Raw genomic sequence first — 15,733 nt, 5'->3', positions numbered from 1 at the left:
TACAAGAAACTTGTAAAATTTGGTAATTTGTAGAGATGCATCACCCTTGAAAACATAATCGTCTTTTGGTAAAGAAAGGGAATGAAAGAGGTGATAAAATGTTACATGAGATTACATCAAGGTGGAAAAAAGATTACTTATGTGATTGTAAGATGAAAGTATTTGTGAATAAGCTCCGTAGTTGCCATATTTTTATAGAAATTATCAACTAAAATCTAATTTAATTCTTAACTCTAGTTATCTGGATGAGATTATATGTAAGTATTGGTTAATGTTGTGTTCTTACATTTTCTGTTGAATGTTTTGATTTAGTTTGTCATAGAAAGTATTAACTAACTTCATTATCTTCCATCAGAGTTTATTTCAGAATTGCATTGCAATTAATGCAGGCCTGCCTGCTATTATTAATTTGATGGAACCAGTCTTGTTTTGACATCAGGTTATGTCATGACAATCACTTATGTCACATTCCCATTTTCAGATAAAATTTTGAATGCTTGTCTGATATAGATCGCTGGAATACTTGTAATGTCTGAATTTTAATCTATTTATGAAACATACCTAAATGGTTGTATCATAAAAGTATTTAAATATTGAGCAGTCAGAAATAATGTCAGCTTTGTGCTCATTTTCACCTGAGACAGTTCAATAAAAGTTCATGGAATGAAACTTGACCAATAAAAATTATACCTTGATGAAACAAATATGCTGCAGAAATTCAAAACAGTAGCTGAATAGTACGCCTGTGCAGTCTTTTCTTAATTAACATCATTTCATCACATGATTGAGAATAACGTTATTGGAGGCACTTTTCAAGCCAAAATTAATTTCATTCAGTACACTAAATGCTTAATATTTTTGGATAAAGTTTGCAGTATTCCTATTACTATGTTCTGATTCCAATTTGTTAATGCCCACATTGCCATGTGACATTGGTAGATGTTGGCATCACTGTTACTTTTGTGCGCACAGAAAAACACATTGAGGCTAAGGGCTATCACATATCTATCGGAGACATGCCATTATAATAGTCAGTGAAAACACTAATTTTGAGGAATAAATGCAACTGATGGTTTGGTATGAAACTAAGAGCCTCAAAACCGTTAGACCGAGATGATGAAAAAGTTATATTTCCATTGACTACATGGACTGTCTCACAAAAGCAGGTTTGCAATTTCCACATTCAGCTATTTTGAGTGTTAGGTTAGCAATAGAAGACATACACTGTATGATACAGGTCATAGCTGGGGTCTCTCCAAGAGCGAGCATGCAAGTGATAGGGCATACCCATATGATTTCTTTAATAAGAATGGTAATAAATATACTTACATTTGTGGATCTTGAATTTCCTCAAGATGATCTTCGTTCTGATAATCCAAATGACATTACCCATGTAATGGAAAACCTTATACACACCAGTTGTACTCTAATTTTGACTACATTTCCAGCATCTCCTTAGTACACTGAATTGACCCAATAAATCCAGTCCATCATAAGCAGAAAAGCAGAATTGAGTTGGATCAAAAGAAAAACAAAATTCATTAAGTCTACACTATCTGGAAAAGATTTTTTCAATGTGCATTCATTCAAAATATGCCTCTAAATCTCAAGTTTAAGTAGACCAAAATGAGTTTTTTTTTAAATTAATGTCAAGCACGCAACGAAGTTCAAAGGATGCTGGACAGTGCTATATGCACATTAATATTGTCACAGTTTATTGATAAATCTATGGTTGTGTATTTATTTTGAAATACAGCATAAATTCAATTAAATTTTTTCTTGTAGCATATTCCTTTATTATCATATAGTTGGTATAGTTTTCTTATGGTATGTGCAGTTTCATATTTTTGATATTATAACATGTGAATATATTACTTTATGTGATTCTGATTAGTCTAAATAAGCCCTTGAAATTATTGTGCAGTATTCTCTTTACTTATTGGCTGCGATCATGGGGAAAATTTTTTTAACTACTCCTTCTGGAATGTTTTGTTTTCATTTAACATTATTGGCTGCCATTTTTGTTATTCGACTCATGAAAGGGAATTGGGGGAAAATGGTTATATCTGTTTCAATATTGCCAATTTACCCAAACATGGGTTTGTTATGTCATGTTTCACATATCATAACATGAAAAATGGCAAAAGCCCCAAGACAGGAACAATAACAAATAAAACTATGGGTATTGCTCAGATGATATTGAGGGTGGGGGTGGGTCCATATATCTGTAGCATGGAATCCACCCTATGTACAAGCTTGGTTTAAATGTGAACGTACTGAAGTAAATAAACTCACATTTATTCACAGAAGAATGTAGACATAAACCGGTCTCCCCAGTTGACAGAACTTTATCCAACCACTTCATATTTATGTGGTGAATATGTGATGCAAGTCCGACTCAGAAAGAGATTTGTTTCTATCTTTTGTACAGTCTAATGTTCCAAATCAAATACTGGAAATATCCAGTCAGAAATACATTACAGTAAATATGTTTATTTGTGCATCCAGTAAACAAATATTGCAACAGTAATTTTTTGTTGCAATGTGGAATTTCAATATAAACACTGGTACTCTGTTGCATAGGCCAACTCAAGCTGGTACTTTGCACCGTATCAAAGAGTGCAACATCACACGCATTGGACATCTTGCATTGACAAATGTTTTGTCTTTTGTAAAATGTTCTGTTTATTTTGGACACCTATTCTTTGATTTATAGTTATCAAAAATATATAATATACTTTTACTATTTCAACTTTGTTTGGAACTATTTTTTAGACACAAAATATGAAAGGTACATTGTCTGTCAGAATGAACAAAAACCTTAATAGGTAGGAAAATGAAATGAGTAATTATATAATAAAACAGTTGCTGCATTTGTGTGGGAAAATATGAATTTTTTTAGATTGTTTAACTAATACTTCACTCCCAAGGTCATGCAGTAATACTCAGAAATGCACACACATATATATTGTAACTCAACAATAGCGTGCTAATAATGGAGACATATTGACAAACTTTTTAATCTCTCAGAGCCAATTAAAGAAAACTGAACAATTTCTTTTTTCTGACAATTTTTGTAGTCCAATAAATCAGCCTCCAAACCAGTAATGGTATTGATAGCTAATCAGATTTGGTGAATTACTGTCCATCAGTTTTCTAGTTGTTGGTCATACCAGAAATGTGCCAGTGTTTTATGTTTGCCTGAATTGACATCATTATGGTTCACATAAACATTGATTGATGCTATGAATCGTGTGTCTAAACTGTCGGGTAAACAAAATACTTCTAATTGAAATATTTATTTAGTCATTACTCAGCAAACCAATATAGTATGCATCAATAATGTAATTGGTTTTGATTGTTTATTCTTGCCATGCATCTTTAGCTAATTTAAGTAAGTCGGCAGAAACAACTGTTACATGTTCTACATTGTTTTCCTATTTCTTCCACTGACAATTAGAAAATTGTATTATTGATTCATAGGCATTCATACAAGCTCTGTCTTCAAGTCATCTTTGGGCAAATTTGTGGAAAATAGGAACAATCTTTAACCCAATTTGGCATAAATCCACACCCCTGCCAATGCATGGACTTAGTACCATTGAAGTTGGTGTGCTGGATTAACTTTTGACATTACCGGCTGATTGGGCATGCAATTCATGCTTCATTGGCCATAGGCCATCCTGGCTGATTGGGCATGCAATTCATGCCTCATTGGTCATAGGCCATCCTGGCTGATTACCAACCTGTCTAGTCATATAGCCAATAAGTGTGTGCTTTTGGCAGGCATTAATGTGTCATCGTGGACTGGTAAGCCACACATTGCTCAACAGTTTCTACAATGATGGTAGGACATGCCCAGCACAGCATCCATACCATCTGACCAGCCCAACTGATAACACTTCTATCTTTCTAATGTGTGGCATACAAGCAATATAATTGGAGTCTTTAATTTGGCCACCTAGCTCAGCCCAACCACCTGCACTAAAATGACATTCTCAGTCTTGACCATGCTCTATACTTTGTATGACACAGATGATTCTATTAGCATATCTGACAGAGCTAGTAATATATACGCATCATGACACAGCTACATCACGCCATTTGGAATGTTGTACCACAGGAAGCATTCTATTCAAGAGGAGGACAGACCCCAATCAGCTAGAGGGGAAGACACAGACTTACTTGAACATTCTGATTGAACCATGGAAAGGATGGAGCACCATTTTAAGGCAGTAATCCATTTTTCACCAAGTTTGCACTCTTTGGGACCAAATAATGTTAGACGTGTTCACTATGAGTAGAACAACAACCTGCCCATCTTTGTCTCTACATTCCCAGACCCATCAGCACGGGCTATTGATGCCTTTTCAATCAACTGGTAGGGATATGGAATTATGCCTTTCCTAGGGGCAGTTCTAATACCAAAACTAATCCAGAAAATGAGGAGCAGGGCTTGCAAACTAGTTCTTATTGCCCCTCTCATATGGATAAGTCGCAGGTCAAACACTCTGCTGGAACATACCGTTCCGGTGGCCTAGTGGTTAGAGCATCTGCCTTGGAAGCGGGAGGTCATGGGTTTGAGCCCCAGCCAAGTCATACCAAAGACTTACAGAAATGGTACTAACAGCTGCCTTGCTAGATGCGCAGCATTAAGAGGTTAGTGTTAGGACTGGTTGGCCTGTTGTCAGGATAATGTGAGGGGGTGAGACATCATGCTACATGTCTGCAGCATGATGCTTCAGTGCTGGAAATCACTATAAACTGCCACACTACAGACATCATAGCAATATGACTGAAAAATTGTTAAAGCTAAGTTAAAAATCTAAATCACTCTGCTGGATCTAATGGTGGATCTACCAAGTAGAATCATAGATACCCTCACATTACTCATGTAGCTTAGGTTGCCATTATTCCATTCACAGCATTGGTAGCAAGTGCACATTTTGTCATTTTGACATAAATAAAATTTGTAAGGTATGTCCTTAAATATTGCTCTTAGAACATCATGAACATTATGCAGTGAGGATTATAAAAGACAACAAAAAAAATAAACTACTTACTCAAGTGTTTCTGTTGAACTAATTTTTGTATGGTCCATCTTTATTTTATCTTCTCTTCATGAAGATAGACTGTACTTCCTTTGCTTCCCTTACTACTTTAGTACATTGGGATGCAACCATGCTCTACTGGAGTCAGTAATGAGGACTTTCATACATAGGGATGTAACCAAGCTCTACTGGTATCACTAGTGAGGACTTTAGTAAATGGGGATGGCATATAATGTACCATTCACATACTTTGGGGTTTTTTGTTTTTTTTTGTTTTTTTAAAAAACAAATCAGTATTATACTGTGTAAAATTGTTTCATTAATTTTTGACAGAGAGAAGGGGAAGTGACTGGTGTATACTACCCAGTACTAAGGGGTGACTACTCTTCAAGTATCGTCAGTGTATCAGGTGCAGGGGACTGGTAAGTAGTAAAATAAAAAGAAGAGTTAAGGCTGCTCCCTTTTGTAATATGAATGTTTCCTTTGCAGCCTAAAATGTGCACCAATCTTTAAATTTTAATTAGATTTTGAATTTTTTGGACTCCATGCTATGCAGAAATATCATATTTTTTAAATGCTTTATGCTCCAACTATATCCATTGTTATTGTTTGCCTAGAAAATAAATATTTACTAAAAGAACAAATGTAGATCATTATTAAATTATTATATTTTGCAAAAGGAAGTAATGGAAGTTTGTTTTCACAAGTAATAACTGATACTTAATCCAAATATAAATGTTGAAAAATTATTTAAGAACACTCATATTCTTCTACAGTTATTATATAGTCTGTATTATCACACAAAGGAGAATGGGTAGAGGTCTGGGAGGCCAAGTGGCTTTAAGTAATCACCTTTACTAATTACTGCCATCTTACCTCTGTCTGCATGGCTTTGATTCTTTGGCTCAAATAATGTGCTTATGTAAGAAAACTTGCTAGGAGCTTCCATTGGGTCAGTGAATTTTATTGGGGTTTTCCTAGGTTTTCCTCCAACACTTATACAGGCTGCCATGTATAGCCTATCAAGTGCTGAAAATTGGCAATAAACCTACAACAAAAAAGGAGTTTTGTATTTCCCCAACAGAATGGATAAATCTGTCCTGTCTATTCATTCAGCACATTTTTTAAGTAGCTCAAAATCTATTGATCCAAACCAGACTTTTATATTTTTACATACCTTCAGTTGGTCCCAAGATGTGATTACGTTCTCGTGATTTTGGCTTTTTTATTTTTACATTTTTAATGCATTTTTTAAGTTATAAGATTCTGACTTTTTTTTCCCATAACATTGTTGTATATTTAGGCAAATGTCGCTTGTGGTAGGCAAACACGATATAGATAATTATTTGTATTTACATGTATATGCAGATGGTTTGGTAAGATTTTCAAACGATTTTTGCAAGTAGTTATTTTTCCCCTTTTTTTGAAAATTTTGTTACAGGTTTAAGACTTGGATTCTGCTTGATAGAAACCTTGTTTGCACAGTTTAGCAAACACCATTCAATGCAGACAAATGAATTTAGCATCCATGTTTATAGGCATCTGACTTGATTTGATTTTCATGACATAATAATTCATCAGAATGTTAGAGTATTTTGAGGGATTAGCATTGTTTTACTTTCAGTAAATTCACTAGGGTTTGTGATGTACCAGTTTTTGTTTTGCTAATAATTAAATTTAAAAGACCCAATGAACAGTGATTTTTCTATGGAATCAGTAGGACCCCTTCCCCAATCCATGATTTTAAAGACACAATTAATAGTGAGTTATGTGGAGTTAGTTGGATCCCTTCTCCAGTCCATGAACTTAAAGATCCATGAATTGAAGTACGGACAAATACATCATTTTTCACAAAACCATTGTAAGTTAACACTCAGGAAAATGAATGAATGCACGGTAGATTTTTATTTTTATGTGTGTCTGCATTTCCTTCTCCAGGGTACTTATGTTTCGAAATGAAAATTATATGCTGGAGAGAGGTGGGGGTGGGGAGTTTAAGTTTGCTTTTAAAAACAAATTCATCTTGTTTACTTGCTTTCACATGAAGTCCTGCTGGAGATTTAATGCAAATTAAATTGTAAATCATGAGTTAACACCTGCCACTTTTACACCTGTTGAACAGCATACCACCTAGATTGTCCATATCGTAAAGTATACCTTTTTAATAGCACACCACCTGCCACTTTTACACCTGTTTTGGATAAGAATTATACAGATACTGAAAAATTTGCAAAACAAGGGAAGGTCACTGGTTCATTAAAAAATTGGGATACAAGTGATCATTAATTTGCAAGTATAGGTACAGTGTAACCTAACTGACTGGCATTGACCTTCCTGGCTGTACCAGTACCAACAGAGATTAGTTTTCCAGACAAGACATTTGGAAAAATTATAATTTTCATTAACACGAAATATATATGGAACATGAGAAAAGTTATTTGTTTTGAAATATTAGAAAAAAATGTGATCATTGATGATCAGCAAGCTGAATAGAACCCGATTTGCCGGTGCATTATGCTGTAGGCCATCTAAGTCTTGGCTCTTATTAGTGGGGTAGGTTTTATACACAAGTTATCTCTGAACAAAGGATCTTGTTCAAAATGTTATCACATACATACAGTACTTCCTCAATCTAAAGCACCTCAGATTAAAGAAAACCAATTTGATTAGTTTATATGGATATTATGAATGTGGAATCCGTTGCATTATTTGTAATGTTAGGGTGGAATCCATTGAATTAGTTAATAGCAATATTATTAAGGTGGAATCCATTGAATTAGTTCATAGCAATATTATTAAGGTGGAATCCATTGAATTAGTTCATAGCAATATTATTAAGGTGGAATCCATCGATTTAGTTCATGCAATATTATTAATGTGGAATCCATTGAATTAGTTCATCCAATATTATTAAGGTGGAATCATGGGATTTAGTTCATGCAATATTATTAAGGTGGAATCCATTGAATTAGTTCATACAATATTATTAAGGTGGAATCCATTTCATTATTAGTAATATTATGATGGAATCCATTGGATTAGTTAATAGGATTAGTATTAAAGTGGACTCCATTTAATTGATAGAAATATTATTAAGGTGGAATTCATTGCATTAGTTCAGAGCAATATTATTAAGGTGGAATCTATTGCATTAGTTCACAGCAATATTATTAATGTGGAATCCATTGAATTAGTTCATAGCAATATTATTAAGGTGGAATCCATTGAAATAGTTCATAGCAATATTATTAAGGTGGAATCCATTGAATTAGTTCATAGCAATATTATTAAGGTGGAATCCATTGATTTAGTTCATGTAATATTATTAATGTGGAATCCATTGAATTAGTTCATCCAATATTATTAAGGTGGAATCTTGGGATTTAGTTCATGCAGTATTATTAAGGTGGAATCCATTGAATTAGTTCATGCAATATTATTAAGGTGGAATCCATTTCATTATTAGTAATATGATGGAATCCATTGGATTAGTTAATAGGAATAGTATTAAAGTGGACTCCATTTAATTGATAGAAATATTATTAAGGTGGAATTCACTGCATTAGTTCAGAGCAATATTATTAAGGTGGAATCCATTGCCTTAGTTCATAGCAATATTATTAAGGTGGAATCCATTGAATTAGTTCATAGCAATATTATTAAGGTGGAATCCATTGAATTAGTTCATAGCAATATTATTAAGGTGGAATCCATTGAATTAGTTCATAGCAATATTATTAAGGTGGAATTCATTGCATTAGTTCAGAGCAATATTATTAAGGTGGAATCCATTTCATTAGTTCAGAGCAATATTATTACGGTGGAATTCATTGCATTAGTTCAGAGCAATATTATTAAGGTGGAATTCATTGCATTAGTTCAGAGCAATATTATTAAGGTGGAATTCATTGCATTAGTTCAGAGCAATATTATTAAGGTGGAGTCCATTGCATTAGTTCATTGCAATATTATTAAGGTGGAATCCATTGAATTAGTTCAGAGCAATATTATTAAGGTGGAATCCATTTCATTAGTTCATAGCAATATTATTAAGGTGGAATCCATTTCATTAGTTCAGAGCAATATTATTAAGGTGGAATTCATTGCATTAGTTCAGAGCAATATTATTAAGGTGGAATTCATTGAATTAGTTCATAGCAATATTATTAATGTGGAATCCATTGAATTAGTTCATAGCAATATTATTAAGGTGGAATCCATTGAATTAGTTCATAGCAATATTATTAAGGTGGAATCCATTGAATTAGTTCATAGCAATATTATTAAGGTGGAATTCATTGCATTAGTTCAGAGCAATATTATTAAGGTGGAATCCATTTCATTAGTTCAGAGCAATATTATTAAGGTGGAATTCATTGCATTAGTTCAGAGCAATATTATTAAGGTGGAATTCATTGCATTAGTTCAGAGCAATATTATTAAGGTGGAATTCATTGCATTAGTTCAGAGCAATATTATTAAGGTGGAGTCCATTGCATTAGTTCATTGCAATATTATTAAGGTGGAATCCATTGAATTAGTTCAGAGCAATATTATTAAGGTGGAATCCATTTCATTAGTTCATAGCAATATTATTAAGGTGGAATCCATTGAATTAGTTCAGAGCAATATTATTAAGGTGGAATCCATTTCATTAGTTCAGAGCAATATTATTAAGGTGGAATTCATTGCATTAGTTCAGAGCAATATTATTAAGGTGGAATTCATTGCATTAGTTCAGAGCAATATTATTAAAGTGGAATTCATTGCATTAGTTCAGAGCAATATTATTAAAGTGGAATTCATTGCATTAGTTCAGAGCAATATTATTAAAGTGGAATTCATTGCATTAGTTCAGAGCAATATTATTAAGGTGGAATCCATTTCATTAGTTCAGAGCAATATTATTAAAGTGGAATCCATTTCATTAGTTCATAGCAATATTATTAAGGTGGAATCCATTTCATTAGTTCATAGCAATATTATTAAGGTGGAATCCATTTCATTAGTTCATAGCAATATTATTAAGGTGGAATCCATTTCATTAGTTCATAGCAATATTATTAAGGTGGAATCCATTGAATTAGTTCAGAGCAATATTATTAAGGTGGAATCCATTGAATTAGTTCAGAGCAATATTATTAAGGTGGAATCTATTGAATTAGTTCAGAGCAATATTATTAAGGTGGAATCCATTGAATTAGTTCATAGCAATATTATTAATGTGGAATCAACTGAATTAGTTCATAGCAATATTATTAATGTGGAATCCATTGAATTAGTTCATAGCAATATTATTAAGGTGGAATCCATTCAATTAGTTCATAGCAATATTAATGTGGAATCCATTGAATTAGTTCATAGCAATATTATTAATGTGGAATCCGTTGAATTAGTTCATAGCAATATTATTAATGTGGAATCCATTGAATTAGTTCATAGCAATATTATTAATGTGGAATCCATTGAATTAGTTCATAGCAATAATATTAAGGTGGAATCCATTTAATTAGTTCATAGCAATATGATTAAGGTGGAATCCATTGAATTAGTTCATAGCAATATTATTAAGGTGGAATCCATTGAATTAGTTCATAGCAATATTATTAAGGTGGAATCCATTGCATTAGTTCAGAGCAATATTATTAAGGTGGAATCCATTGAATTAGTTCAGAGCAATATTATTAATGTGGAATCCATTGAATTAGTTCATAGCAATATTATTAATGTGGAATCCATTGAATTAGTTCATAGCAATATTATTAAGGTGGAATCCATTGAATTAGTTCATAGCAATATTGTTAATGTAGAATCCATTTAATTAGTTAATAGGAATAGTATTAAAGTGGACTCCATTTAATTAATAGAAATATTATTAAGGTGGAATTAATTGCATTAGTTCAGAGCAATATTATTAAGGTGGAATCCATCAAATTAGTTCATAGCAATATTGTTAATGTAGAATCCATTTAATTAGTTAATAGGAATATTATTAAGGTGGAATCCATTGGATTGGTTAATAGCAATATTATTAGGGTCACTTTCATTAGTTAATAGTATTCATACCAAAAACTTATAAAATTGGTACTAACAGCTGCCTTGCTAGGTGCTCAGCATTAAGAGATTAGTGTTAGGATTGGTTGGCATGGTGTCAGGATAATCTGACTGGGTGGGATATCATGCTACATGTCTGCGTTATGATGCCCTAGTGCTAGATATCACTTTAAACTGCCATTGCAATACTGCAGATATAGCGGTATGACTTAAAAATTGTTAAAGCTATGTTAAAAATCCAAATCACACACACACAGACACAGTAGTTAAAAGTAATATTAGTTAATAAAATACCACACAGAAAGCCTACTTAGTTTTATAAAGCAGCCTCTTTTAAAAGGGCAGTTATCATCATGGATTCCATTTTCTTTTTAATGTAATAGTAATATTATGTAATAAAATGCCTCAATATAAAGTACCTCAGTATAGAGACCATCCCTTTCATAAACAAATATGGCTTTAAATGCCATTTAATTATTTAATAATAATTTTATTTATATAATACCTCAATATAAAATAATATCACCAAGACGAGGTACAGTTTTATGACTTTCATGAAGAGTATTGTAGTGGTGAAGTACTGTATGTGTGTTCCTCTAATAAAAAGTATTTAATATATTATTCATCTTCAGCCTTGCAGCTACAGTGATAGCAGGCATTGTCAAGGGATATGACCCTGATCTTTGTGTGAAGGCAGGGCTGCATGCTGCCAGTTATTCCCTGTCTTCCCATCATGCTGTTCCAGACACGATAAGACCATGGATATTTGAAAGTGAGGTGGTTCAAAAGAGCTCTGTTCAGCCAAGAATTTTAAAAGTGGGTCAGTTAGGCCAATGAACCCAATCCATTTCAAAGGACCTTTGTGACAACACTATTAAATACATTCAGTATCTTTTTGCAATGAAGTATTATAAGTCATAATATTTTAGTGCAATCAAATTTTCTGTGAATTTACCGTGTTTTGTAGCCTTGAATTGAAAATCAAATGAACACTGTTTCTTCCCTGGAATATTTAACCTGTCATTTAACGTTAGGAAATAAGCTAGATAACAAATGCAGCATTCCTAAGATGAAATAATCATCCTTTTAAGTAACAAATAAAGAACGGAAGGAACTCTTATAGATTACCTCCCCTACCCTCATGTATATCAGTTATCAAAATCTAATATCATGCTGGTGTTGCAGGAAGGGTGAGAGGGGTTGATGGTTATGTGATTAGGTAAATATTCTCGTTGAAACATAATTTACCAAACAAATTTGTTCTTCCTCCAACAAATACATTCCCCAGTTAGAGTAAATAGGAGAATGCGTAAGAGAAGGAAGAAATGCAAGATCATCCTGCAGGTAAAAATGAAAGGATGAACTTAAATGCTTGCTTCACTGAATGGATGAACTTAAATGCTTGCTCCGCTGAAAGGATGAACTTAAATGCTTGCTCCACTGAATGGATGAACTTAAATGCTTGCTCCACTGAAAGGATGAACTTAATTGCTTGCTTCACTGAATGGATGAACTTAAATGCTTGCTCCACTGAAAGGATGAACTTAAATGCTTGCTCCACTGAAAGGATGAACTTAAATGCTTGCAGCTCAACCAAACAATATGAGTTTTTGTGTTCTATTACCACCAAAGTATCCCAGGCAAATCCAGCAAAAACTGTTATGGCATTGCCTGTAATTGACCTTGTGACATCAGTGGAGCAAGGTAATTCAACTCTTTCATTTGTAATACCATATCCTATAGGTAGAAGCTGGAGAAAGTAGTCTGAGCATATCTCCCCATTGACTCCATCCTTTCTTGAACGGAAACATTAAATTCAAATGTGAGACTTGTCAGAATCGCTCAAATTTCATGAGCCGATATTTTCATGAGGTGTGCCTGATCCCATTTGGGCCACAAGGCCAATGCTTCAAACATTATATTGTGCTTTCCTGCCTTAATGGGCACTAGGAGCCTTAAGGGGCACCATGGGCTTCCTCTGTGTGCTTCAGATAACACCAGAAAGCACAAACTAGGTCCTGTAGCTTAGCCTCTTTCGATTGGTTGATCAAAGAGAGGTACCAGATAATAACTTTCTGACTGTCTGCAGTGAGTAGCAATGAGAGCTATTCTGCAAGTCTGGCCCCTCATCATCTATTACCTTCAGGATTATGATCACCCAAGGGAGGGGTACGGCCCATATCCACTTTCAGTTGATTGATAGGACATTGATGTTCCAGGTGTATGGGTCCAGAAAGGTGAGACAAAATTGGGTGGTTTGCAGTTCCATCTCATTGCAAAGAGATCTTTAACATATTTTTAATGCTTGAATATGGAGTTAGAGGTGGAATTAAAAATAGATGTTCTAAAGCAAAACATGAACATTGTTCTAGTGGGGAAAGTGAATAGCTAATGGTGTGTAATATGGGTCTGGTTTGCCGTTATGGTTGTTAAACATTATATATGAATGGGCTATGTGCCAACATGTTTTGGGAAAACCTTAAATGCACAAAGAAACAGCAAATTAAACATATTCAGGTACATATAATGAATTGTAGATAGTGTTATTTACTAATAAAAACAAAAATGGATGAGATAAATTTAATAAGATCCAAATGAATTGTATATTATTATGATAAATGTCTATAACCTTTTGATGAAAATGTTATTTAGTGGATAAAATAAACACTTTACATTTGGTTATATTACTGGTGAGTATTGATAAATATTTTCTGCACTCATTAGTAGTTTATTTCCCTTCTGTTTAATTTTTTTAACTATTTTGTCCCTTATATGCAACAGGTACAGTATTTTCTAAAGAGTGGCCCCATATGGCTGATTGGTCTAAGGTACTCACCTGTACACACCACATATATTGGCTGGCATGTATAACATTATTGTCTTTATTATATATTTTTTTAAATGTCTTGTTGTAAATAAATTTTGTACAGACAACAGTAATGAAACCAAAGAATCTCTTACTAAATCCAGTGTATAGTTTTTTTTCTTCTCAATCACAATTGATTACTCTGAATACAATCTTAATGTGAGGATCTCTTCAGTATGGCAGTCACAGAGGCCCAGTGGTTAGGGTGTTAGACTAATGACCCAAAGGGTGTGTTCTCATATTGTACCATCAGACCAGCTTGGGTCAGCTATCATGATGTGTCCTTGGGCAATGCACTTTACTCCACTTGCCTTGGCATTAAATAACTGATTTGAGTGCCATAAAACACCCAGCCACAATAACCAGTCTTGTAAGTACAACTGTTATAAAGTTAAACAAAAACAGTTATAAATACCATTTCAGAGCTGTATCTTTTATCAAAAATATTATGTGGAATCTCTGCTTGAGAAAGCAAAATTAGACCTAGTGCTGTTATTCAAAGCATACATAATTAAAATTTGTTCCCATATATATATGGATAGAGATTTCATTTTTATTGGCATTTATTTTAACACTTCCCAAATTATATAGTGAGAATATTTTGTCAAAATCGAATGAATAGTTGAAATGCATCTACGAGTAAGTTATACAAGCTTTGATTAAGGTATTTTGCCATTTAGTATTTTTAATTATATTAATTTGCCAGTTTAACTACATTCTTTTTCTTCTTTACATATTCATATATCATACATGTATCATATGCTATTCCATTATTAATGCATGTTACACATTTTTGAATACAGCATCAAAACCCCATTTGTTCACTGCTATTTTATCCATATATTAATATTGCAAGTAAACAAAAACCTCTCTCTCTCTTACGCGCACACACACACACACACACATTAGCTTTAAGATGCTTTCTCTGCTGTAATTGTAAATCTTATGCCCTTGGAAATAACAAAAATTATTTTTCGGGAAATGATCTGGTAGTATCGAAAAATCAATTGGCATTCTATTATTCTTCCCATATACAATCAGCTAAACTATCTTAGCATTTCATTCATTTTAGTTCGCTATATTCTGTTTGTTCTCGAAGATGTTAGTAAGTTTGAATCTTTAAATATAATTTGAAAACGTTTGATGTTAAATCTAAAATACAGAAGGATCGATATATCATCATAAACTGATCTTTGAGATATTTAACCATATTATTGGGGGGGGGGAGGATTATTAATGTAGCTTTATCAGTTTCCCAGTCATACCGCTACAATGTTGGCAGTGTATAGTAATGTCTAGCACTGGGGCATCATGCCGCAGACATGTAACATGATGTCCCACCCAGTCACATTATCCTGACACCAGGCCAACCAGTCATAACACTAACTTCTTAGTGCTGAATGCCAAAAGCAAGGGAGCTGCTAATACCATTTTTCTTTTTAAAGTCTTTGGTATGACTCGGCCAGGTTTCAAACCTGCTTTCTCCAGCATCCAAGGGGGTTGCTCTAATCACTTAGGCCACCAGCTTAACCATACAAATTGAGTAGGTAATAAAATGTTATTCAAGTTATGGAAATAATGCAGTCATTCATTTCATCTTCATATATCCAGTATTGGGGAGTAATGTATAAATTATCCCTTCAACCTGGACAGGAGTATTTCTTTGTATGTGATCGAAACATCCATCCACCAAGCCAGATATGAGCAGACACAATAAACTGTAACCAACTTGTGTGGGAAGTATTTCCTCAATACAAGGACA

The 15,733-nt window shown here is 33.5% G+C and overlaps 1 protein-coding gene across 5 annotated transcripts in view; it reads left to right on the top strand.

The window, feature by feature from the left end:
- LOC149783122 (uncharacterized) overlaps positions 1–14,781 on the top strand; it is a 113,499-nt gene extending 98,718 nt beyond the window's left edge. For 4 of the 5 annotated variants that reach the window (XM_089931343.1, XM_089931341.1, XM_089931342.1 and 1 more), the window contains 2 exons: positions 5,385–5,473; positions 11,738–14,781. In XM_089931343.1, coding sequence (XP_089787469.1) covers positions 5,385–5,473; positions 11,738–11,942 — 294 coding nt within the window. In that variant the 3' untranslated portion in view covers positions 11,943–14,781. Of the gene's footprint in view, positions 1–237; positions 258–5,384; positions 5,474–11,737 lie in introns of all 5 variants that reach the window. The other variant, XR_016413553.1, reaches the window with a different exon arrangement.
- The last annotated feature ends 952 nt before the right edge of the window (positions 14,782–15,733 follow it).

Source organism: Sinohyriopsis cumingii, chromosome 14 (genome assembly GCF_028554795.1).
Source record: "Sinohyriopsis cumingii isolate HCF-2022 chromosome 14, ASM2855479v2, whole genome shotgun sequence".
In the NCBI taxonomy this organism is placed as follows: Eukaryota; Metazoa; Mollusca; class Bivalvia; order Unionida; family Unionidae; genus Sinohyriopsis; species Sinohyriopsis cumingii.
This window is presented reverse-complemented; position numbering and strand designations above follow the sequence as displayed.